Genomic DNA, 25,501 nt, shown 5'->3' on the forward strand with positions numbered 1-25,501 from the left:
GCTAAATATTTTAGCCTGCTTTCGTAAAAAAAAATCATTGATAACATTGTGAAATTTAGAAATATAATTTTAATCTGTTGTCTCACAATGCAAGGTATCAAGTATCATGATTAAAATTGGTGTCGCTTTAAGTTGTTTTTAAATCAATATTTATTACCCACTTATTCAACTATAATTTGTAAATCTTGTATTCATTAATTACTAGTAGATCTATAAGTAGCACGTTCATAATTTATATATATACATGTACATGTAACAAGTAATTGTCTGTTTGTATACTTGGGTTATATAACACATGTAATATTCCCACATGCATTGATAAACAGAAAATGTCTTAATAAAATCTTACTAATATCACATCTACAATAATGTATACAGTTGCTTTAATCTTATGGGCCAAAGTTATTTGAATACATGTATACTGTGGTCATTTAAACTCAAGACTTATAGATAATATAATACATTGTATACATATTAAACTGACCACGGTGACCTAGATAGTATCAAGTAAACAAACACATTTTCAATAACCACGCGGCGTTTGACTATCGGACAAAGATGAATAGATTGTGTTGATCTTAAATCGGAATATAAACTTAAAGGACAAAATGACCAAAAGTTTAAAATGACCATGGATAAATATGTTCTTCAGGATTCAAATGACCGGTTTTCAGATGTCGAAAATGGAATACAAATAAATTCTTGTGGAAGTACTGACAATGAATACTCAAACGAATTGACTCAAACTCCGGTAAAAAGTGTTGACTCTTTTTCATTTTTCGGTCGTCTGTGGTTCCTTCGATCAAAATGGTGGCACAAAAAGAGAACAAAAGCGTTTTTTTGGTTTGGACAAATCTTATCGTTGGTATTATATGTGATGTATATGGTTTATGCGATTTGGTATGACAACGACAATGTTATGTTACTGATATTTGACTGTATTATAGTAATTATATGGGTTGCGGCCCATGCCGAGAAGTCTAGAAAAGTTTTCATTTTTGCTGGAAGGAAGATTGTAAAAGCTCATAAATCTCTTAATTTAAAAGTCCCGTTTATGCGAGCGTAAGTATGCAAATTTTAAGAAAAAAAGTGTTCATTGTTAGATTTAAATTTCTGTTACTTTTGAAATTCACTATTTGCATATACGTCATCATGGTTATATGTCTGAGTTATATGCTGATATTATTTCCAGTTTCAATCGGCGTAACGCTTATTTCGTGCCGATCATACTTTGGATATATCTATTTTGTAACTTTTTAAAGAAATATTTAATATTTGCAAATTTCTTAGATTGTAAATTGATACTCGATCGAGCATTTTTGTCTCGTGCGATATCAAATATTTGAAAAAATCAATTTTATTCTTTCTCTATTTATTTTATCAAGATTGAAAAGCCGAAAAATCCTCGGAAGTTTGTTCTTTATCCGTCATGATCGTTCGACCGGCTTAAAAACACAGTCATAGAAGAAAGAAAATGGATAAAAATTAGATAATACTTTACAGTGTACCCTTAAGTATATAATGTTTAAAAGTCTTGACCTTTTTGGTCAACATGGTCATGGTCAGTCATTCACCTTTACGAGATTATTAGATTATTAGAAAATCAATGAAGCAAGACATGATCATATTTTGACTATGAACGACAAATTCTCATATGTTTAAGCACAATGAAGCAGCGACATTTATCTGTTTTTGGTGAGGGGAGCACGTTCGAACCTCTATATGAACAACCGAAGAATGGTCGATGCCTTATTAATACAAAAATAAAAATTAATTGAAAGGAAAAGATTTAATAATTTACGGATCTGATGTATTTAGTTGAAAACAAATATTTTAACTTGTATCGTATAAAAAAGGAAGAGTCGATTGTCCGAACATTTGACAAAAATTCCTAAACATTCGAGAGGTATTCCGTCTTTCTTATTTTGATCAATTAAAAATAATTCAATGAATAAACTGGACGGCTCCTTTTTATTTTAGATATCTAGCACGGATATGTATAATTCCATATAAACTACCTTTAGATATTTCTAGTTATACGCCTGAAATTAATCTACATCTTAAATGTTATCGTGGTAATATCCGATTCAAGTCTGGTCTTCCATTAGACAATGTTAGATCGTAAAAATCATTTACTTCTAGTTACTAAAAAGTGTTGTTAATTGACTATGCAGTATTAACTTTGCTCATTGTTGGAGGCCGTACGGTGACCAATAGCTGTTTATTTCTGTGTCATTTGGTTTCCTGTTGAGAGTTGTTTCATACCACATCTTACCGGAAAACAGATACATGGTACAATGTTAACATAATCATTTTTTTTCTTCAGAATAGCCATTGTCATGATTGTGAAAAGATTTAGTTTATTGTCTAGAATTATCAAGTTGAAAATGTTAAAAAAAATAATCTTTTTTCAGTATAACCACGTTAAAAAAAAATCATTTTCTTTTTTAAAATGACCAGGCCGTACGGTGACCTATGGTTGTTAGTGTTTGTGTCATTTTGGTCTTTTGTGGATAGTTGTCTCATTGTCAATCATACCACATCTTCTTTTTTATACATTGAAAAGATTCGTTTCATTTTCAAGAATAACCATGTTGGATGAAATTGTTTTATTTTTCAGAATTATCACAACACTCACTCTTCTTGTGATATTTGGATTTCTATGTTACGACTGGTACCAAGATATCCGAAAACTGGTACCTTTTGGTGGACTATTATTTTTTATACTTATTGTGTTCATTACGTCACGCTCTCCCTCAAAGGTAAGTTACATGAAATACGGTTCGCCTTGGCATTATTTTACTTATGCTGAAACCCGAATAATCCAGTCGTTGTTTTCCGCTCATTGCGATTACTACACTGTGATCTTGGGGACACTGACCGTTAGAGGGCGCTATTTATTCGAGTTAATAACTAAGCTGCCAGATATGCCTAATGATTAATTGTTGATTGCTTAACGTCCAGTGGCAATTATCTCATGCATGAAAGTTCAGGATGAAACATTGAAACACAGAACCTCTTCTATCAAATTATTTACAAATTATTTGAAACTGTTTAGAATGTTTAAAATAAACATATCAAATATGTTGTAAAAATATATTAAAACTAAACTTTAAGTTTAATTGTCACTAGAAAAAGGCAACTTTGTAAGAGGGTCTGGATTTTTTTTCTACATTGTGCATGTTGTATATCTCAAATAAGAAATATTTTCATATAATTTTCTTTAAAGACACGCTAGATGCAAAAATAAATACCCCGTTTACAAATAAATACGATCAGGACTTGCAATGTACATGGGACAAATATTGTACAGTCTGCTGTCAAACTGTTATTTCAAATACATCTATAGCATTTTATTTTAGTAATTTGATGATTATTTCGACTGAACGAGCATTGATGAGTCCCAATTATTTGAATATTTTAGCTAGTCATGGACCTATACTCGTGTTCACTGAAGTTTAGGGGACTCCTGTGTGTGATCTTTTCCTACACTTGTGTATTATATGTTATATCGGTCTATATTTTTTTGGCAGGTACAATGGACCCCCGTTATATGGGGCATCATTCTTCAGTTTGTGTTGGGTATGATCATCCTACGGTGGCCTACAGGCTATGCAGTATGTCAGTTTATAGGGGACCAAGTCACAGCCTTCCTTGCCTACACAGACAATGGGTCCAGATTTGTATTTGGTGACGAGGGATTGAAAGACCACCCAGTTGTGTTTAAAGTAAGTTTCTTCAAAACACACATATTTTTTTGTTGTGAACTCCAAATTAAATTCAAATCTTTTATATCGTGCAATAATTGCATAATATATTTTTTAATTTTGCCTGTTTTTTGCCTGTTTTTTTGTTAGACCATGAGGTAATTTAAATTCGAATTACGGTGTTTGAATATTCTATTGGTGCCGGTATCTTTCAAAAGGTTCTTTTGAAAGATACCGCTGCAAGTCTTTGTTCTATTTGGTTAGAAATGAATTATCTCTTTGTCTAAAATATATGTTTTAATATACATTTCAAAATAAAAAGCTCTGCTGATTCCATTCCGCTTAACGTGCGCTCGACACGTGGTTCTTGAACAACCTATATCGGAAACATACGCTCAAGGTCAAAACCTTTTGGATAAACTTTAAGAACATCAATGCCACTAAGAATCTGAACATAAAACAGCCGAAACAGTTTAAGGTAAAAAAAACATTTTTTGAATCCTTCGAAATTGCAACAATTTATATTGTTGGAAGAATAAGATGGCCTTAACTGCATACCAAGCATGCCACTTACTTCGGAAGCACTGATCGTACATTCAAGGACTTGATGTCAATCAACTTCAATTGTGGTATCTATCGTGATACTCAGTAAAACTTTATTTCAATAGCTATTGAATAGGAATACAGTTGATCATTGATCGTCTTTTGCATATATGCGTAATGTAACACAAGTACGAAGCAACATCTGTATTATATTAAAGCCATGTGCAGGGGTGGATCCGGCCATTTCAAAAGGAGGGTTCCCAACCCAAAGTAAAGGGGGGAGGGGGTCAAACTACATGCTCCCAGTCAAATGCATTGATCGGTAAAAAAAAAGGGGGGTCCAACCCCGGGACCCCCCCCCCTGGATCCGCCAATGATGCAAATTCGTTTTGAATAACACACCAGAAAGATTAAGAAATCTGAATAACAGCATGAACTTACAACGGAGTGATATGGCAAACCAGTATGCTTACTATATAAAAAAAAACACATTACATTTAGAATATTTTTATGTTCATTTCAGGTGTTGCCTGTAGTCGTCTTTTTCAGTGCAATTGTCAACATCCTGTACTACCTTGGCGCCATGCAAGTGATAATTAAAGGTATAGCACGTGTGCTCAGATTTGCTATGAAAACCTCACCGATGGAATCATTTGCTACATCCGCTCATATATTTGTTGGACAGGTACGACAGTCTTCAAATCAATTAAACTTTTAAAGAATTTACAAACACGCAATTTTATTATACATTTTTGTTAATCATTTTGAAGAAACATGAACTGCTGAAGTGCTCATCTTGAACAGTAAAAATTGGTTAACGTAAATAATTAACATAGGTGTATTGAATTAAATTAAATGATTTCAATTCATCAAATGCATAATTGTGGTGGTTTGCCGCAACAGAACAATGATTTTGAAAGAGTAAAAGTTTGTGCACTTACATGAGAAATATGAAAAGTGTTACGAATGGCTCAGTCTCTAGTATACTCTGTTTATTGTTGTGCACTGTTTGTCTTTTCATTGTTTTTTAAAACATTTTCTTGTATCAAGTCCCCCTCGAGAAGGTAAAATAAAACACGAAATGAATCGATGATATGATAGGTTACAGATATCTGTTCCACGAATTCAGTTAATTTTGTACTTTAAAAGTAGTTTGACTGTCTTTTATATTTTTTGTAGGTGGAATCGAGTATAGCCCTGAAACCGTTTATCAATGATGTGTCAAGGTCAGAGTTAAACGCTATCATGACTGGTGGGTTTGCTACAGTTGCTGGAACAGTTATAGGAGCTTATATAGAATTTGGGGTACTTATTTATTGGTTAGTAAAAAAATCAGACTCTTGTTTGATTTAAAATGTCAAAATGGTGTTATTCCGTACACCCATTTCAATTGAACTCAGTTGGATATAGGTGTTATTCAGTACATCCATTTCAATTGAACTCAGTTGGATATAGGTGTTATTCAGTACATTCATTTCAATTAAACTCAGTTGGATATAGGTGTTATTCAGTACATCCATTTCAATTGAACTCAGTTGGATATAGGTGTTATTCAGTACATCCATTTCAATTGAACTCAGTTGGATATAGGTGTTATTCAGTACATCCATTTCAATTGAACTCAGTTGGATATAGGTGTTATTCAGTACATCCATTTCAATTGAACTCAGTTGGATATAGGTGTTATTCAGTACATCCATTTCAATTGAACTCAGTTGGATATAGGTGTTATTCAGTACATCCATTTTAACTGAATTCAGTTGGATATAGGTGTTTCATTGGCCATTATATCACATCTCCTTATTCTTATATTAGTCGTACGTTTTACAGCAGATTTCAGTGAGTATGAAGTTAATGGTAATATCTTAGGTTAGCTTACTTGTTAGCTGAACCGTGAAGTCATTGTTAGGTCAGGTAAACTACCCTTCTTTAATAGTAGACTAGCCCAACAGATAACCAATCTATCTCTCTGTAGGACTAAGCTACTTTAAAAGGAGGGTAGTATACCTTACCTTACAATGACTTCACGGTTCAGCTAACAAGTAAGCTTAAGCTAACCAAAGATATTACCATTGCTGTAAAAAATAAAATAATTTCACTTAGTCGAACAGATATGACTAAAACTGGCAAAAATTTCACGCATCAACTCATTGTTACGTATTTACGTACAAAAATAAAGCAAAATGATAAACATTATCAGCCAGTCACGTATTTGGGACTGATGGATAGTTGTCTCATTGGTAAAGTACCACATCTCTATTTTTTGTTATTTAATAACACTAAAAATGTTATAAGTAACTTCAAATTAATTGTAAACGATACATGTTCGTGCTAGCATTGCATTTCTGACTAGAAACATACACCTGTCAACCCATGTAAAGTTCATTAAATATATTTATTGTAATGATAGACATTTAGATAGACAAATGATTGATATGTAAGTTATTTACTTGCATGTTCTGTCTTTATTTTTAGACTGTTTAAATCAACATCTAAATTTGACTTGTATTTATCACTATTAGTGTTTGGCTTTTTAAACTGTTTAGAAATGGTTGATATTGGTATTACTCTAATTTGTAATAAGATTGCACAACTAAAACTTGTAAAGGAAAGAAGGTTGAAAACCACATGTCTAGATACATTTTGAGAGAAACTGACTGAGATTTACATGATTTATAAAAAGTAATAAAAATTGAATGTGAAGTTTTCCGTCAATAAGCCAGCAACCCAAAGACAAATAAAAACTAATACTCACTCTGCATTTAGTTTGTCATGACCTTATATGTTTAACTGATTAAAAGGGAAGATAAAAACTAGTATAAACATGGTGTGATAGGATTGCCAGGGAGACAACTCCCAACCAGAGACCAAATGACGTAAAGGTTAACAATTATAGGCCATCACATGACCTTCCACAATGAGAAAAACCTATAACGCATAGACAGCTATAAAAGGCCACCGAATGGCACATGCAAAACAGTTCAAACATCATAAACTAACGACATATAATTTATGTATAAAGCAATAAACGAAACAAATATGAATGATATGACTGGACGTCGCAGTGAATTTATACATCCCCCCAACAAAACAGACAAAACGTACAGATCTAAGAGTACTCACAGTGACCAACATTTGTCACAACTCGCCGATTCCGAAGGAGAGTAACGGAGTCCCCGAGTCCCCGAGGATTGCCGATTGAGTAATCAACAGCTAGTTCAAAGCCAATAACATTTAAAATATAAAAAAAGTAAAAAGACATAATGTGTCCTATTTCATTTTACCATAATGTACATTTTAATGTTATAAATTACATGTATCAACATTACAGGTTCCTGCCAATCATTTAATAGCAGCATCGTTTATGTCAGCTCCGGCGGCATTAGCGGTTTCTAAACTGGGATGGCCAGAGAAGAAGAAAATAGATGGATTTAGTATGGATAATATTAATATTAACGTAGGGTAAGCATAAATATTTATCATTCTTTATAAGAAAAACAAAAACTCTCCAATAATAACCTTGAATGTTAAAGTCATTGGTAATAAGGCATAGGGGATATGACATTAACAGATGATTGTATCAAATAGGTTATATTATATCATGAATAAAGTGTTGCCTTTTCCCTTCTACAATGCAATTGAACGGGGATGTGTATTTATAAATTCAAAACTGCTTAACGAATCTACTAAGCACTAGTTTTACTGCCGAACGGGCGATTTTCAATGAGGGAACCGAGTCAATGCTGGTAAATGTGTTTTTGGTGTTTCGTTTCATTGTGAATCATATTTTTGTTTCTGTATAGTTCGCTTCATAGGAATATTGCAGGGTTAATTCACGGAAATACTTCTTCCGGAAAACAACTGTAAAAATAGTTATTCTACTGTATAATCTTTGTAGATATGTAAAGATTCGTTATGGATAAATGTTTGAACGAGTTGTAAAGTAAACATAAAAAATGATTGTAATCTTACATACGGGTTTTCAAATAATACATTGATAATTAGATATCAAAGATGTGGTATGGGTGCCAATGAGACGACTCTCCATTAATATCACAATTTTAGGTATGCTAAACATGAATGCTTAGAAGCTCTCTAACATGTCTAAATATCTATAATGTACTTACAAAGTATATTATACCTGAAGTCCCTCAATAAATTATGCATCACATTTTTTTATAGAAAAGAATCAAATCTAATGGAGGCAGCATCTGCGGGAGCGACATCTACCGTCAAACTAATAGCTTATGTTGTTGTCAACCTGATAGCATTCCTTGCCATTCTATCGTTTGTTGACGCCATAATTTCATTTTATGGAGATAGAGTTGGTCATCCAGAAGTCAACTTTGAGGTATTGATATTAGCATATACCATATTTTCCCTTTACTTAGCTTTAAATGCATGCAAACAATAATTTGTTAAGCAACACCATATCTGACGTTTTCTGAAAAAAAAAATAAAGTTATGATGATATGATACCAATTTAGAGATTCTTATTGAATTGTTTATGGGAAGCTACATAAAAATATAAAATATGAAAAACAAATATCGTTTATTAGTTCAATTGTACCATAATTGTCTTTTTAGAGGTAAACATTTGGTTTTATTGACTTTTGATAAAAAAAAAAAAGTTGAAATTCGACAAGACCAACGATTTACTGTTCAAATCCTACATATTGCTATCCTCATTTTATTCAGAAATTGAATATTGTAAAAATCACAACGTTTTAATAGGGAACCTTGTTCTTTTTTTTAGTGGCTCTGTTCATACATTTTCATGCCACTAGCTGTCATTATGGGAATACCATGGAAAGATTGCCGAGTTGTCGCCACTTTGATTGGAAAGAAAATTGTACTTAATGAATTTTTAGCGTATATTGACCTAGGAGCTCTAATGAGAGAAAACAAAATTGAGGTAAGATTTCGATTTAAGGAGCATGTTATACTTTGTGTATGTCCTCTGTCCGTTTTCCAATTAAATTTTGGTTGCATTTTTCTACGGAACTTCATGTATGCGTAAGTGCTCCGTGAATTGTGTTGCAATTCTTCATGCTATTATGAATCGTTTTTAGCCTCATTGCTCATCTACTTCTAATTTACATAAACTTATATGCTTTCTCATACAAAATAACAATATTTGGTACGTATCAACATATATTTTACTATGCTATACTATTTGATCCCTTTTCTCATTTAATATTGTTCAATGTTTTTCAGACAATAATCTATCCAAGTATTGCTTATCGCTATAAGGCACAGCTACTTTAAAGTAATTTCAAAAATTGTACAAAATGTTTCTTATAATTAAACTGACCATGATTATTTTTCTTATAATTAACCTGACCATGATTATTTTTCTTATAATTAACCTGACCATGATTATTTTCATATAGTAAAAAAAAGAAATTGCCGGAATTTAATATCATGGCACTTGACCTCAGTGTTATGTGTACATTTTACAGAAACATTTTAGTAAGCTGTCACTATACTCGTGTTTCAGGATCGCTCTGCACAAATTACAGAAACATGTTGGTAAGCTGTCACTATTTCCGTGTTTCAGGGTAGCTCTGCACAAATTACAGAAACATGTTGGTAAGCTGTCACTATATCAATGTTTCAGGGTCGCTCTGCATGTTATGTGTACAATTTACTGAAACATGTTGGTAAGCTGTCACTATACATGCTATATCTGTGTTTCAGGGTCGCTCTGCAGTTATCGCAACATACATTTTATGTGGGTTTGGAAGTATAGCAGCTATGGGTATAAACTTAGGAGCTTTGATTGCAGCTGAACCAAGTAGACGGAGAGATTATGCTAGAGGAGTGTTCAGAGCATTTGTTTGTGGAAATATTGCATGCTTCATGACTGCTTGTATTGCAGGTAAATATATGTGTTATAATACTTTTTATATATTAGATAAAGACAAAAGTAGTATGGCGCTGTTCAAAAGTCATAAACGGATTAAGAGCAAACAAATCCAGGTTCAAACGAAAACCGAGGAAACACATTAACAATAAGATGAAAACAACGGAACAATAGAAACACTGAAATCAACAAGAACAAACGCCAACATACATTTAATTGAGAATGGATACTAGTACATAGACTATTTGATAACAACTGCCATATTTCGGACTTGATGCAGGACATTTAAAAACAAAATGGTAGGTTGAATGGCTTTTAATGCTAGCGAAACTTCCCGCTTATATGCCAATGTTAAAAATTTCCCTAAATAGAGTACACTACGTGAAAGGAATATAGTACAAAAAAACACACGAACACTCAGCACCGAGACAGGCAAGATTACCTAATATTATAGTACATTGCAACATGTAAACCACAAAATAACAATGAACATCATCTATTAACAACAACCTAGGATACCACACACAGTTGTCAATACATGGAAATGATGGATGTACATCAATAGGACAACAACGACGTAATTAAAAGACAAATAAAATACTTACAGGTCTCAAATATAGTCTTTATCATAAAAATTGACAGACAGAATTCTATACAACAAATTCAAAATATCGATATACCAAGATAGCCTCAACAGCTTTATTATGCTAACACCATCACTCTAATTTACAACTAGTATCAGTGGCGGATCCAGAGGGGGGGTTCCGGGGGTTCGCACCCCCCCCTTTATTTTGGCCGATCAATGCATTTGAATCGGGACATATGTTTTGCACCCCCCCCCCTTTGCCCTGGGATAGCACCCCCCCCTTTGGAAAATTCCTGCATCCGCCCCTGAGTATGTCTTTTTCAAATGGATAGATGTTAATCATAAAGGAGGGGTGTATATCAGGCTCCAGGGCCGTAACTACATGGAGGCAAATGAGGCAAATGCCTCGTGTATAAAATTTCAAAAAACAAATTTGAAATAAAATCTCGTCTTCATATCAAATTGTTTTCACGGCGAGTGTCTTGTAATAAGCAAGTTCTCTCTTCTCTAATGTCGCCCTTGCATGTTTTTCGTAATCCATGTTTCTAATTAACTTTTAGTTTTCAGTGTTGATGGTCTATTATTTTTAGTTATGTGTCTTATCTGTACCCGGATTTGTCTTTTGTCCATTTATTGTCTTACTTTTAGACTATAGTCTAAGTGTTGATGTTCGTTTGTAAATCTAGTAATTTGTTCTAAACTTGAGCTATCTTATACTGAAGGACCTTTTTCTCTAATGAAAAAAAAAATTAAATTGTGAGAATATTTGAATTAAGATCTACAATCACGGGTGAACGGTAGTAAGGTTTGGCAATGTTGCATGTCCACCGATGTCCAGACATTGTGCGAGAAATATTTTAAGAAGAAAAGATGCTACTGGACACAAAAAAAATGGTCGTTTCATCATGGAGAATTAAACTAAATATTAAAGAACTGGCTCTTTTTTTGTAGATAAAACTAGATAGCTAGCATGGGTTAAATTAAAGCGAGACTACCAATCTCCCGGTATCAAATAATTTGAAAAATCAACAATGTATTGCCAGTGTATATAAAGTGCGAATCCAGCTAGTTCATTTTTACTGTTATATGCGGGTATGTCTATTGTAGAATAAAGGATCATGGGAAAACTGTATTTGTTTACGTTTGGAAAATATCAAGTTAAGTGATTTGAAGGAAAGTTTTAACATATTTTCATTGCGATATGTCTTTATAATATACAAACATAGCATTAAAGTTCAAATAAGTGTTATAAAAGCATCATAATATAGCATATCGATTATTGAAAGCGATCCATTTTAACTATAGATGCGATGAATTATCACTGTTAGTGCAGTCATTATTAATGTAGAATTTTCAAAGATGCGAGGAATTTTTATTGTAGAATTATGTGATAAATGCACTTGCAACAAATGAAAAAACTTAGTTGATGACTTTAGGATTTATGATACATGTATTTTCAAATTGAAATACAAACTCCTCATTCATTCTTCATCAAATATATGGCTTTTCAAACTTGTAACAAAAGCGATTCTCAAAATGAGAAATTCTAGATCCGCGAATGGATACTACCGCAGAGGTAAAACCATACACATTTGGGTTATTGTGCACGAAATGCATGCTACAATTCATTTTTGATGATTTTAGAACCTTTGGAACTCTATGTTGGCTATTTCAGCAAATAGGCAAAAAATCCCAAACTAGATACACGGTTAGATTCAGCATGTCAACGAATCCCAAATATCGATATTAAAGGACTTTTGTCTATAAATTTGGACCCCACAAAATTGGAAAAGGGACCAAAAATTTAAAAAAAAATGCATGCATCGGATACATTTGTTATTGAAGGCATGACTGTAACAATAGGATGAATATACAAAAATATCTTATTCTGGGGTCTCATTGGGGGGTTCTGATCCCGGATCCCGCTTTCTGTTTTGGCAGATTCCCGTATTCCGCTTATTGTTTTGTCAGATTCCCGTATCCCGCTTTATATACTATGCAGTTCTCATTTTTTTGTTATTATCCGTGTCCCGCTAGACTTCATTTCTCGGTTTTCACGATACAATCATTTGACTTTCACCTGTCACGCTTGCAAAATATCGGCAATCCGGCGTCACGATTATACCCAAATGAGACCCACTATTTTACTCTATTCTGACTCATATTAAGCCCATAATAAATATATTAAAAAAGTAGCGTTGATTTTTTTTTATCCCTTTCTATCCCGTCTCGTTTAGTTTTTGAGCCATATATAGATGTGGTATGTGACAATGAGACAACTCTCCATCCGAGTCACAATTTATAAAAGTAGACCATTATACGTCAAAATACGGTCTTCAACATGGAGTCTTGGCTCACACCGAACAGCAAGTTATAAAGGGCTCCAGTGTAAAACCTTTCAAACGGGAAAACAAAGGTTCAATCTTTATCAAGATGTACGCAATTAGTGGTGAAGTGTCATGGAAATGGATAAAAAATAAGGATAAAGATCCCTATACGCTTTATAAGAAACTAAATGGAATACATTTAAAATAAATGTTATTTCTATTGAATTTATTAGAGTGTTTTAAAACCAAACTTTCCTCCGTAAAATAAATGTTATCGAATCTTTTGCTCTTACTTTATCTATTGTTTGAGCAAGTCGGCTAAATTAAGGCTTTACAGCTAATTTCCTAATGCATGTAAAGCAAAACTTTGGTTGGTTTGCTTGCTTTGTTTGTTTGTTTAATTGTTTATACAAACTTTGTAAATAAGATTGACATTTTTAAACAATATGAATAGGCATAGTTTAACCTGTATTTTTAATATTTGAATTAAATTGGGTTTTATCATAATGATTATCCAATAAAAGAAAAGCAAGCAAGTCAACTAAAGTATTGCTCTACATGCTTAAAGAACTGTGCTGTAATAGATAAAAAAAAATAAAAAATTATACAGTAAAAATGCACCGCATATACAATACTAATGATTCGCTCCACAGTGAAAATGAAAGAATAGTATCATTATTCGACAGTAAACATGACTAGCATTACGAAATCATCATAGTGGAATTTAGTTAAATATGAAAAAACTGAATGACAAAACATATTCTACGTTATACAACTTTATTAATTGTATTAAAATGAATATTTTTTACTGCAACAACATCTTACCTGTAAGTTATAAAGCACCTGCACGATCTGTTCGTGAAATGTCCTAAATATTCACCTATTTTGGTATATATTTCACAGCTGGATGGCTTTAGGCGCAATAAAACCCCGCTCGCATCTCTTACTTTGTTTTGTTGGTATTATGTATTTCTGAACACATACATTTTAACTCATTTTCTTCATTTTCTTCAAAAATTAAAAAAGTTCGTCTGTTTATTTATCATTCTACATTAGACATTTATTGCATATACAGTAAAAATGATATTTTAGGATCCGCACTTTACATACACTGATTGCCATATGACCTGTTACATTGAAGGGTTAAACTTGCATTAAGTCGTGTTCAGATTCTATAATAGAAAATAAAGGAATATGGAGTACACGTGCACGGGATTTAATCGCACACAAAATCAATACATAGAAAAAATACAAAAAAATCAATGGTCACGGTTTTTATTCTTGTTCTTCATCTTGATAGTCACTGGAGGTTCTTCAACAATAAAAGAATCATTAATACCATAAAACAAGGTCAAGATGGTCCATAGTGTCGACTGCTTAAGCGGTACTTAAAGTATAATACTGCACTATCATTATATTTCAACTCAGACATACAAAACAAATCACCAAAGTCTAAACACAATACAAGATAAGAACAGACAGATCGGGTATTAATGATTATGAGAATTTCGATTATTGCTTTATCCTACATATCGGTCTTTTGATGTATTCCTTAAAATACAATGAATCTATATATTTTGCTTTGAGACCAGAATATTGTCGAAAAAAAAGTTAAAAATTAATTGCGTTTCATAGTAAGAAAGAGTCGAGGAAACGCTCAGAATACACGATTTTGCGTCATTTTTTTTAAGAGCTTCTGGGGGTCTTGAGCGGCCACCGGACCCCTCGCCGAAATATATTTTGCCTCACTTTTAAAAGAGGCTAGTTACGGCCCTGTCAGCAAGTTATACTTATTTTATCGAAAGAATAATAATTCAGAAAATCCAACAACACTAAATGATGCATTGGTATACATATACTAGTTGTATATAAGTATAAAATGTCGGAGATGTATTATGATTATCTGTGAGACAACTACTGTAGAGTCGTCTATAAAAGACAGTGACATGAACAAAAACAATTGACGGACAATAAATATTACAGATAGAACTAATGCATGTAATGAAACCCACTGAACTAGAAGAATTCTTAGTCATTTATAGACGGGGGTAAATCATGTTCGGTTTTGATGAAACTAAACAAAAGTGTAAAAAAATGTAATAAAAAGATAATGATCAATCAGACAGTAACTCAACGACAAACATATATAGTTTCTTTAATTAATGTGTGTTCATAATATTAATGTGGTTCGCGGGTCTAAATCATTTATATAGGATTTCTCTATACTTTTCTATAAATGAACTTTATCTTTAAGTTAATAGAAAAATGAAATAAAAAAGTAGGGTCACCGTTCATTTGCGCTCACAATCTGGCTTCGAAAGAAGCATACATTTTTGTAAAAGTGTTTTTTTTCTGTTGAAGTAATAGGAGAAATAAAGTTAATATCGAAATTAAAAAAAAGAAATTTATTACAGAAATCGCTCAAATTTTACAATAATTTAGTTTAAGTACAGCTTATATGGAAATTATATTAAAAAATATAGGTCACCGATGAGTTGAAAAAGATATTTAAATTTTAAGGCTAAAAAATGGCATTTTTCCACCAAAGGGAGATAATTTGGAACTTTTTCAATGATGTATACATTTTAAAAGTCATCTGGGGCCAACACAAATTGATTGTTTTGAATGATTTTTGTACAATATGATAAAGTTACAACTACAAAAGGTAACAAATAAATTTTGTATTGAAAAAGAAATGTTAAATTTTTTTCTGAAATTTTTATACCCTCGAGCCTCCTTAAGCACAAGGAGAGTGTAAGAAGTCAAACAAATGATTATCTTTAAGCCAGTTAAACGGCAAAGATCACAGTTACTTGCTAACTCATATTTTCCTATATATTTGTAAAAATCAATGCTTGCATTAATTAAATATTATATATTACTCAAACTTGTCTTTTTCAGGCATGCTTTACACAGAGCCTATTCCGGTCTTCAGTAATTCTACAGATTTCAACATCACATCGAATTCATCGTTATTCAATATGACGTCATCAAATTCTTCATTTTTTATAACAAATCTGACGAATACACCTGGAGGTTCAGGTTAAGGGGTTAATTTAAAACATTTATTAAAAATTTTATACTATTTTAATTATAGAATTATTGTTGCTTCATGTGGTAAGCTCAACAGTGGCCCCGCAATTGCCCCAGTGAATTCTATACAACAGAAAGAGGTATTGCTAAATCGATGTTATATATGAAAATAACAAGATGTTGTAGTATATCTAATGGACAACTATAACAAAAAATCGTAGAATTCGGACAATTTCAAGCCACTAACGAGCAAACAGCTGTATACTTTTAGCTTCTTCGATAGCCAATGGTTACAATTAGTTCAAGTCATCTGCACCCTTGGGAGATTTAGACATACATGTTTTCTGTCTAAACTGCAGAAATACATGTTTTCTGTCTAAACTGCTTTATGTCATCTTGCAAAAATAAAAGTCACGCACACTCTGATACACCATACTTGACTAATGACAGCACTTGACCGATTTTAGATTCTGACGTGTTAAAATGGCTGGTTGAGTGTTTACATATTTAATTGAAGCAGAAATCTCTAATATACGCTAATATTCCAACTTTTGCACGAGGATCTTACCCAAGAACTTCAATTAGTTGATTAAAACTTTTAAAGTGACACTGAATATCGTTCCCTTTTCAAAAAATGTGACCTACCTAATTGAACTTTTTAACGTATTTGTACTTACATGAGTAAATCGTCAGGTGCCACATGTAGAGCAGGATCTGCTCTCCCTTCCAGATCATCTGAGATTACGCCAGTTTTTGGCGTGGTTCGTGTTGCTCAGCCTTTAGTTTTCTATGTTGTGTTTTGTGTACTGTTGTTTGTCTGTTTGTCTTTTTCTTTTTCTTTTTTTAGCCATGGCGTTGTCAGTTTATTTTCGACTTTTGAGTTTAAATGTCCTTTTGGTATCTTTTGATTTTTATAGATGGCTTCATATTCAAAAATGTTTATTAGCATTATAACTAACACTGTGCACAGATTCATGCTTTTACTAGCTATAAAGTGGTCAGTTATATCAATATATTGGACGTAGTTTCTTGACTGTTGGCGGCCATTTTGGAATTTGTTTAGAAGGCTCCATATCCAAAAAGATTTATATGCATTTCGAATCCCCGAGGCAGTTGTAAAAGAGGGACGAAAGATACCAAAGGGACAGTCAAACTCATAAATCTAAAACAAACTGACAACGCCATGGTTAAAAATGAAAAAGACAAACAGAAAAACAATAGTACACATGACACAACATAGAAAACTAAAGAATAAACAACACGAACCCCACCAAAAACTAGGGGTGATCTCAGGTGCTCCGGAAGGGTAGGCAGATCCTGCTCCACATGCGGCACCCGTCGTGTTGCTTATGTGATTACAAATCCGGTAAATAGTCTAATTCGGTAGGTCAAACTCATGAAAGGGAAGGGGATTGTAGTTACGACGTGAGAAACATATCCGATATCATTTGTGAAATGGTTATTCCATAACGGTCAACCAACTCGTGATGGCGTCCGTAAAATTTACGAAGGGATGATTTCAACTTCACCCTTTGGAACTCTTGATTTAATAGCTTCCTTGTTAGCAGTAACCCTCTATCAAGAAAATCATGATAGGAAATGCAAGCACGAGAATATCGTATCAATTGAGAGATATATACCCCGTATGCAGGTGCTGCTGGAATGTTGCTACTTAGAAAGGGAAAGTTCACAATTGGAAAGCTGAAATCATCTCTTTTGTCGTAAAGTTTTGTCTTCAACCGACCCTCATTGTCAATTTCTAGATGTAAGTCAAGATATGAAGCTGACTTAACTGTATCTGTAGTATCCTTTATCTCCAATTCGATGGGATAGATGCGTTCCACATAGTCACCAAATTTTGAATTGTTTAGTGAAAGAACGTCATCTATATAGCGGAAAGTAGAGTTAAAGGATATTGCTAACTTCTTATCTTTCTTCCTAAGAAGTTCCTGCATGAAGTCAGCCTCATAATAATAAAGAAACAAGTCAGCAAGTAGAGGGGCACAGTTTGTTCCCATTGGGATGCCGACAGTCTGTTGAAAAACACGTCCTCCGAACGTAACAAATATGTTGTCAATCAAGAAATCAAGCATCTTGATAATATCGGTTTCAGAGAATTTTTTGTTAGAATCAGAGTGATTCTTTACAAAGTAGGATTTATCCCTCCCTAAGACAAGATACTTGTATCTACGTTGGCCATTCTTTTTTATGAAGCAAAGTAATACCAACTCTTTTAATTTGTCTTTAAGTTTGGAATGTGGAATACTTGTGTAAAGAGTAGAGAAGTCAAATGTTTTAATACTGTTACAAGATGAAAGAGAGTTAGATTGTATGTACTCTAAAAGATCTTTGGAATTTTTAAGTATTCACATCTGATTCACGCCACCTCTAGAATAGGCAGTTTCACAATAACTTTGAAGCCCGTCTTTGATTGCTGATAAAATGGATGTTAATAATTTAGAAAGAGGTTTTGTGGAGCACTTGGAAGACCCAGCAATATACCGCTGTTTGTAAGGACACTTATGTAGTTTAGGTATCCAATACAGTGATGGAAGATCCAGTTCTTCATCTTTGGTTGAAATACCAAAGGAACAAAGAACAGACCTATGATTATCTAGGATTTCCTCTTTGGTAAGTGTCGTGAGGGTATATGTTGAGTTTCCAAGTGAATTGTCTATACCTAATTCGTTTATCAAGCAAATAATGTAATGACTTTTACAGACAAAAACGATGTTATTTGGGGCTTTGTCTGCGGGGACAACAACATATTTATCATGGAGGTCGGATAGGTGTTTAGCAACATTTGGGTCTTTAAAAATTGACGTAGCATGGGCATTGATGGACCCATTCAGTTTCTTAATTCTGATTTGTATTAAGGACCTCACTGCCTTTATCCATTCGGATAGAGTGTCTACGTCTTCCTTCTCGCGCTTAGCCCATTGCCTGGCATAATCCTCGACTGAATCCATCAAAATTTTAAAGTTGTATTTCCAATTGATGGATTTAGGCTCACGATATTTCGGACCTTTCGATAACACGTTTCGTAGAGAAGTGTTATTAACAATGTTAAGGTCACCGGTAATAACGTGGCCAGCGGGATTATATATGAATTGGGAACTAGCACAAGTGTAATCAGGAGGTTTAGACTTGAAGTCGTCAATATCGAGATCCTGCAAAACGCGTTTGTAATTGAAAATTTTAGTTGCAATAGGTTTGGTATAGGTATAAGAAATTATTGGTACAGACTGGTCTTTAAAATAAGGAGGTATTTTCGATTGAACTAATTTATGATGAAGGATATTGCCAAGGTTGACGCCATCGAGACCTTTGTTGGCAAAGGAAAGATTTAGAAAATATCTTTTCTCTTTTTCATCTTTTCCAATGCGAACTGGCTTGAAAAGTCTGTGACTTGCAATATCCGAAATTATGTAACTGGCTGCATCCAAACAAAATGCACCTAAAAGATGATCACTTGTAAATATAGAAAATGGTAATAATCAATTGCCACAAAATATACACGGTTCTCACGTTTATAGGAGGTCCGATAATCCTGTATCATAGCTACCAATCTGAGTTATAAGGCTTTATTATATACTAAGTAGTAAATACAGGTAAATTGTATGTGCAATACAAATGATGACAATCGCGCTATATCAGCCATCCTTGGCGATACCGATATCGTTATCAGTTGCAAAGGCTTTATCAAACCCTACGTCTGTATGACGTCACGTAATCGATATCAGTCACGTTTACAAAAGCTTTATCAAACCCCTCGTACGTATTACGTCATGCCACTTATAATTTTTTTTAAATTTTGATTCCCTAGAAACCAGCATAATAACAGGTGAGATTATTATTCAACTACAATATGCTGAAGATTATACATGACAATGATGAACATATTAAGACTTGGGACGATTAATAGATTGTCATAGAGACAACTGTCTATTTTTGAGGATTGTATCTGCACCTGTATATATGTCGCTGGGTTGCTGTTTAGACGTTGTCATGTGCAACATATGCATCAATCATGATTATTTGTAAACTCGTAAGATTTGTGAAGTGCTGTCAAGCATGTACCTCCCCATGCAAGAAGTGGGTAATTTGCGCACGTGCTGCTTTCCTTAGATGTGGAAGCCGTGTCGAATGCTCCCTCTACGGGATCGAAATCTGATTCCCCGTTACCCGTTACAACCATGGTAGGCATATCACGTACCCTCGAAAGTTGATAGAGCAGACATTTGAAGATAAGTCACCGGCGCGAGGCCGTGTGATAAACACAAAGTTATCCAGCCTCACTAACCCGACTTGGTTTGATTAGTTTTGTCTTACCAGTTAATATGTAATAATCTTTCGACCAATTACGAGTTAACCGAGGCAATCTTTGCGAGACATGTCAGATGCGATGATACCAACATTAGTACCGTACGACTGATTTTTGCCTGCGTGTCTGAACCAATGGCTTCTCTGAGTGACCGTACCCGGCGGTGTACGGTCGTGTAGTCACTATTTCGCCTTTACCAACTAATTAGGGATATTGTACACAGGAAGCAGAGGCTCCGGATTCTACTACCTTCTTTTACATTCTCCACTGATACATCAGGATAAAAATTTCATAGGCACCCGCGGAAGTGTGCTAGAGGGGGAAAAACCCCGTTGAGACATACGGATGAATATTTCATAGACAGCCGCGGGTCTGTGTTACAGTGAGATCTGACATGGAAATTATCAAGATGCCTTAATGATGTGTTTTTCCACAAACAATCGACATTTCAATAGAAACCAACTTATATTATTCAATATGCGTTTGCAGTTATGGTTATGGTTAGGGTTTAGGGTTAGGTTCGGGTTCGGGTTAGGTTAGGGTTAGGGTTTAGGTTAGGGTTAGGGTTAGGGTTAAGGTAAGGTTAGGGTTAGGGTTAGGGTTAGGGTTGAGGTTAGAGTTAAGTAAGGGGTTAGGATTAAGGTGAGGGTAAGGGTTAGGGTTAGGGTTAGGGCTAGGGTTAATGGTTAGTGTAAGTGGTAGGGAGAGGGTTAGTGTTAGGGTTAGGGTTTGGGTTAGGGAAAAAAAGTAAAATAACAAAAATACCGAACTCTAAGGAAAATTCAAATCGGAAAGTCCCTTATTAAATGACAAAATCAAAATCTCAAACAAATCAAACGAATGGAAAACAAGTATCATAGTACTGACTTGGTACAGGCATTTCCTTATGTAGAAAATAGTGGATTAACCTGGTTTTATTGCTAGCTAAACCTCTCATTTGTATGACAGTCGCATATAATTCCATTATATTGACAACAATATGTGAACAAAACAAACAGACATAATAGGTAAAAAAAGTCAGAAATAGGGGTTCAGGGGTCAGCATTGTGATAAAATCTTAATCACTATAAAACAAATAATTATGTAAAAAAAAATGGCATATAGAGAAAACACATAAGCAAAAATGAAAGATAAGAATACAAAAAATTACAACATCACAACAACATATTGGCGGAATCCATAAGAACCGAGACACGCCAAAAGGATATTACCAAAAATGGAATAAACAGTAATAGTTGATAGTTTACAAAGACTAATGAATGAACAATATAATACGTAATTGAGATGATAAACAACGTCAGTACCTGGAATCTATTATTCAAGACTATCATGTATTATTTGTGAAGTTGGTACGGCATATTTATGAACCAGGTCTATGGATAGACCATAACGGACACGATGTCCAATTCCGAGATTGCAGGTACTTGTAAACGTCCAAGTTCGATAAACGGCGAGATATATGAACCAACACTTATTTGGCAAATTCAAATCAAATTCAAGTAGAGTTTACATTATAATGAACATCTGAACCTGTGTGTCGGGAAAAGGGGACGGTATTGAAGTTACGATAATTGGAACGTATCCGTCGTCATCTGTAAAACAGTTATTGAACTATTATATATTTGTTTAGGGGCCAGCTGAAGGACTAGTATATATTTGTTTAGGGGCCAGCTGAAGGACTAGTATATATTTGTTTAGGGGCCAGCTGAAGGACTAGTATATATTTGTTTAGGGGCCAGCTGAAGGACTAGTATATATTTGTTTAGGGGCCAGCTGAAGGACTAGTATATATTTGTTTAGGGGCCAGCTGAAGGACTAGTATATATTTGTTTAGGGGCCAGCTGAAGGACTAGTATATATTTGTTTAGGGGCCAGCTGAAGGACTAGTATATATTTGTTTAGGGGCCAGCTGAAGGACTAGTATATATTTGTTTAGGGGCCAGCTGAAGGACTAGTATATATTTGTTTAGGAGCCAGCTGAAGGACTAGTATATATTTGTTTAGGGGCCAGCTGAAGGACGCCTCCGGGTGCGGGAATTTCTCGCTACATTGAAGACCTGTTGGTGACCTTCTGCTGTTGTTTTTTTTATTTTGGTCGGGTTGTTGTCTCTTTGACACATTCCCCATTTCCATTCTCAATTTTATTCCATAACGGCCAACCAGCTCTTGATGGGGTCCGTAAAATTTAGAAAGGGATGATCTTACTCCGTCAATAAAAACTCGTGGTTAAATAGTTTCTTTGCGAACAGCGTCCTTCTATCAAGATAATAATGATAGAAAATACAATACAAACACTGTAATATCGTATTAACGAGGAGACATATATTCCGTATGCAAGCCCTGCTAGATTATAAGAAGCTTATGTACCCTACAGTAATTTCTTTCTTTGGTCAGTATGATTCAGTCTGGAACCATATACAGGATCGTTCATATTTTCATTCGAAATTAACAACAACACAGCTTCTGATGTATAGTTGTAGAAAGAAACGATTCAATCGTCACAAGAAAGATCATGAACCCCCCCCCCCCCCCCCCCCCCCCCCCCCCCGAGTGCGCTTATTTGGAAATCATGATTTACTGTAAGACTAGAAAACATGTCCTAGTAGACACTTGCTTAACACTTGGACTGTCTGTTTCCTACGAGTGTTAGAAACTTTTACTTCGGTGACCAATGATGCTTACAACCAGAAAGGTATTGTTAGCCCTACTCATCAACTGCAAAATGCAATCACTTCGTCTGCTGTAGAAAAAATTTACCAACACCCAAGCAGTATATCATCAACAGATTCATTTCGTGGTACAGGTATATCATTATTCTAAAATATTTGAGGAGTTTTTCGAACATTTGCTCTATCTTAAACTATTTCAAATTCCCAGTCAGAGACAGTATCCATTTAACGAGATAGTTATTCGAATCTTTCACAGCTGAATACAGAACAAACTGCCATTTTCACAGTAGTAAAACTAATACAATGGACCAAACTGGTCTCGGATGCATGGTGAGGAAAACTTTGTCATGATATTCGGCAGCCTACACATTGAAATGGCGGCATTCAAAGCCCTTGGTAGTTGGCCTGACGATAGTGGATGGACTAGTGTTTAAGTAAATGACCAGGTTAAATCACCTGGTACAGCATATTCATTTCTGAAGGTGTCTCATGTTACAAAAACACACAGAGCACACCACATTACAGCATGTACACTTCACCGTTAGTACACAGATTCTTTGATGATGATGAAGTAATCATAGAATTCGAAAAGTGGTGTTTTGAAAGATCAATAAAATCGCCTTATTTTTAATTCTGGTATGTAACCCTGCAATTTTAATTGACAATATTAATATTTGTAACGTCTATACCTGAAGCTAACACCTTGTCGATCGAACAGCGTGTTTTTTGATAAAAAAAAAAAAAAAAGAAAGGAACAATATGCCACTTTTTAAACATCACCTTCTGAAGATAAAATTCTACCATAGATCACAACTGTCTTTGAAAAGTAATTGTTCTTTATTTTCAAAACTGTATATTACTTGTCAATCAGGAGATGGAAAACACTGCTTATTCAAAATGGTACCATCCGTCTAGGAAAAAAACTGACTTTCTGTCAAAATGTGTATGTAATGTATCGTCCCCAACAGATGTTCAACAAATAGTGCCTTTTATTATTCTCGGTGGATGTGCATTTGTTAATATGCTTAAGCCAACCAATGTCAAAACATTTAATGAATACGATTCAGAAGTAAAACAGTTATAGAATGGGAAGTTGTGCTTCTGTATGATCGGTTTAAATGATGTAATATAGTGAATGAAGAAAGAAAACATTTATTCACACAGACAAGAACAATTGACAATATTCCTATTCAGTATTGACACGAAAATGAGACGAGATCCACAGCTACAACGTACGAAACGTGTAGCTTACCAAGTTAGTGTTATTTGGGGTAATTGTTTAGTCGCAAATTTTAGTATGCCATCACCAAAAACTAAATGATACGTGGGTATCATTCTGTTCAGGGCTTGCAGAAGCTGCAATGTCCTGTCAAGAGTTCATCCACTGTGGCTGTTAGAAAGGATGTCGAGGATGTAAATGCTTGAAAGTAGCATTGAAATGCATATCATTATGTTACTGCTCTGGACTGTGAGAGAGAAACTGATTGAGACTGTGCTAAATTTTGATTATCCTGTATTGGAATCATACTTAATTGTCAACAACTTCTATAAAGTTGATTTGCCGTAATATAATTACTTTTGAGGCACCATTTTTTATTTTCGCTCACATTTTCAAAATAGAAATGGTTGTCTCATATCTTTGTAGGGTTTCATACATATTTTAAATTGCTAGAAAATTTAAAGATTTTCTGAAGTCATGTAAACTTTAACAATAACTGTGTAACCTAGACCTTGTATGAGACGCCATTTTTAATTGTATCGGCCATGTTTTTTTTATAGTTTATAACACCTCTTATAAAAATGATATATAAAATTGAGAATGGAAATGGGGAATATGTCGAAGAGACAACAACCCCACTTAAGAGCAGAAAACAGCCGAAGGACACCAACACAAGACAGCGAGAAAATCCCGCACCCGGAGGCGGGCTTCAGTTGGCCCCTAAATAAATATGTGTACTTAGTCTAGTTCAGTGAAAATGGACGTCATACTAAACTCCAAAACATATAAATGAACTAAAATTAGAAAACATTCAAGACTTACAAAGGCCAGAGGCTCCTGACTTGGGACATGCGCAAAAATGCGGCTGGATTAAGCATTTTTGTGAGATCTCAACCCTCACCATAGGCTTCTAGCCAATGCAGAACAAACAAACACACAGCAAAACGCAGAGTAAAATTCAGTTCAAAAGAAGTCCGAGTCCGATGTCAGAATAGGTAACAAAAGAAACTAAGCAAAATGACAATGATACATAAATTAACAAAGGACTACTAGCAGTTACTGACATGCCAGCTCCAGACTTCAATTAAACTGATTGCAAGATTATGTCTTCATCATATGAAAATCAAGCACAATCCCTCCCATTAGGAGTTTAGTATCATACCATCATAGAAAATATGAGAAGAACATAACCCGTATCATGCCAACAACTGGTTTTAGAGCAAATTT

At 34.2% G+C, this 25,501-nt stretch overlaps 1 protein-coding gene across 1 annotated transcript; it reads left to right on the top strand.

The window, feature by feature from the left end:
* The first annotated feature begins 416 nt into the window (after nt 1–416).
* LOC134681377 (solute carrier family 28 member 3-like) lies at nt 417–16,076 on the top strand. The gene is made up of 10 exons (XM_063540979.1): nt 417–1,062; nt 2,621–2,762; nt 3,534–3,728; nt 4,774–4,935; nt 5,430–5,555; nt 7,582–7,712; nt 8,433–8,601; nt 9,007–9,165; nt 9,951–10,131; nt 15,931–16,076. Exons 1-10 carry the CDS (start codon nt 626–628, stop codon nt 16,074–16,076), a joined length of 1,848 nt encoding a protein of 615 aa, XP_063397049.1. The 5' UTR covers nt 417–625.
* Nucleotides 16,077–25,501: the final 9,425 nt, after the last annotated feature.

The sequence above is a fragment of the Mytilus trossulus genome, chromosome 8 (genome assembly GCF_036588685.1).
Source record: "Mytilus trossulus isolate FHL-02 chromosome 8, PNRI_Mtr1.1.1.hap1, whole genome shotgun sequence".
Lineage (NCBI taxonomy): Eukaryota > Metazoa > Mollusca > Bivalvia > Mytilida > Mytilidae > Mytilus > Mytilus trossulus.

Bases quoted from the DNA above. Each gene is read 5' to 3' on its own strand.
- LOC134681377 (XM_063540979.1), top strand. From the start codon at position 626: ATGACCATGGATAAATATGTTCTTCAGGATTCAAATGACCGGTTTTCA. The intron at 1,063-2,620 runs GTAAGTATGCAA...TTTATTTTTCAG, and splicing joins AAAGTCCCGTTTATGCGAGC to AATTATCACAACACTCACTC. The intron at 2,763-3,533 runs GTAAGTTACATG...TTTTTTTGGCAG, and splicing joins CGTCACGCTCTCCCTCAAAG to GTACAATGGACCCCCGTTAT.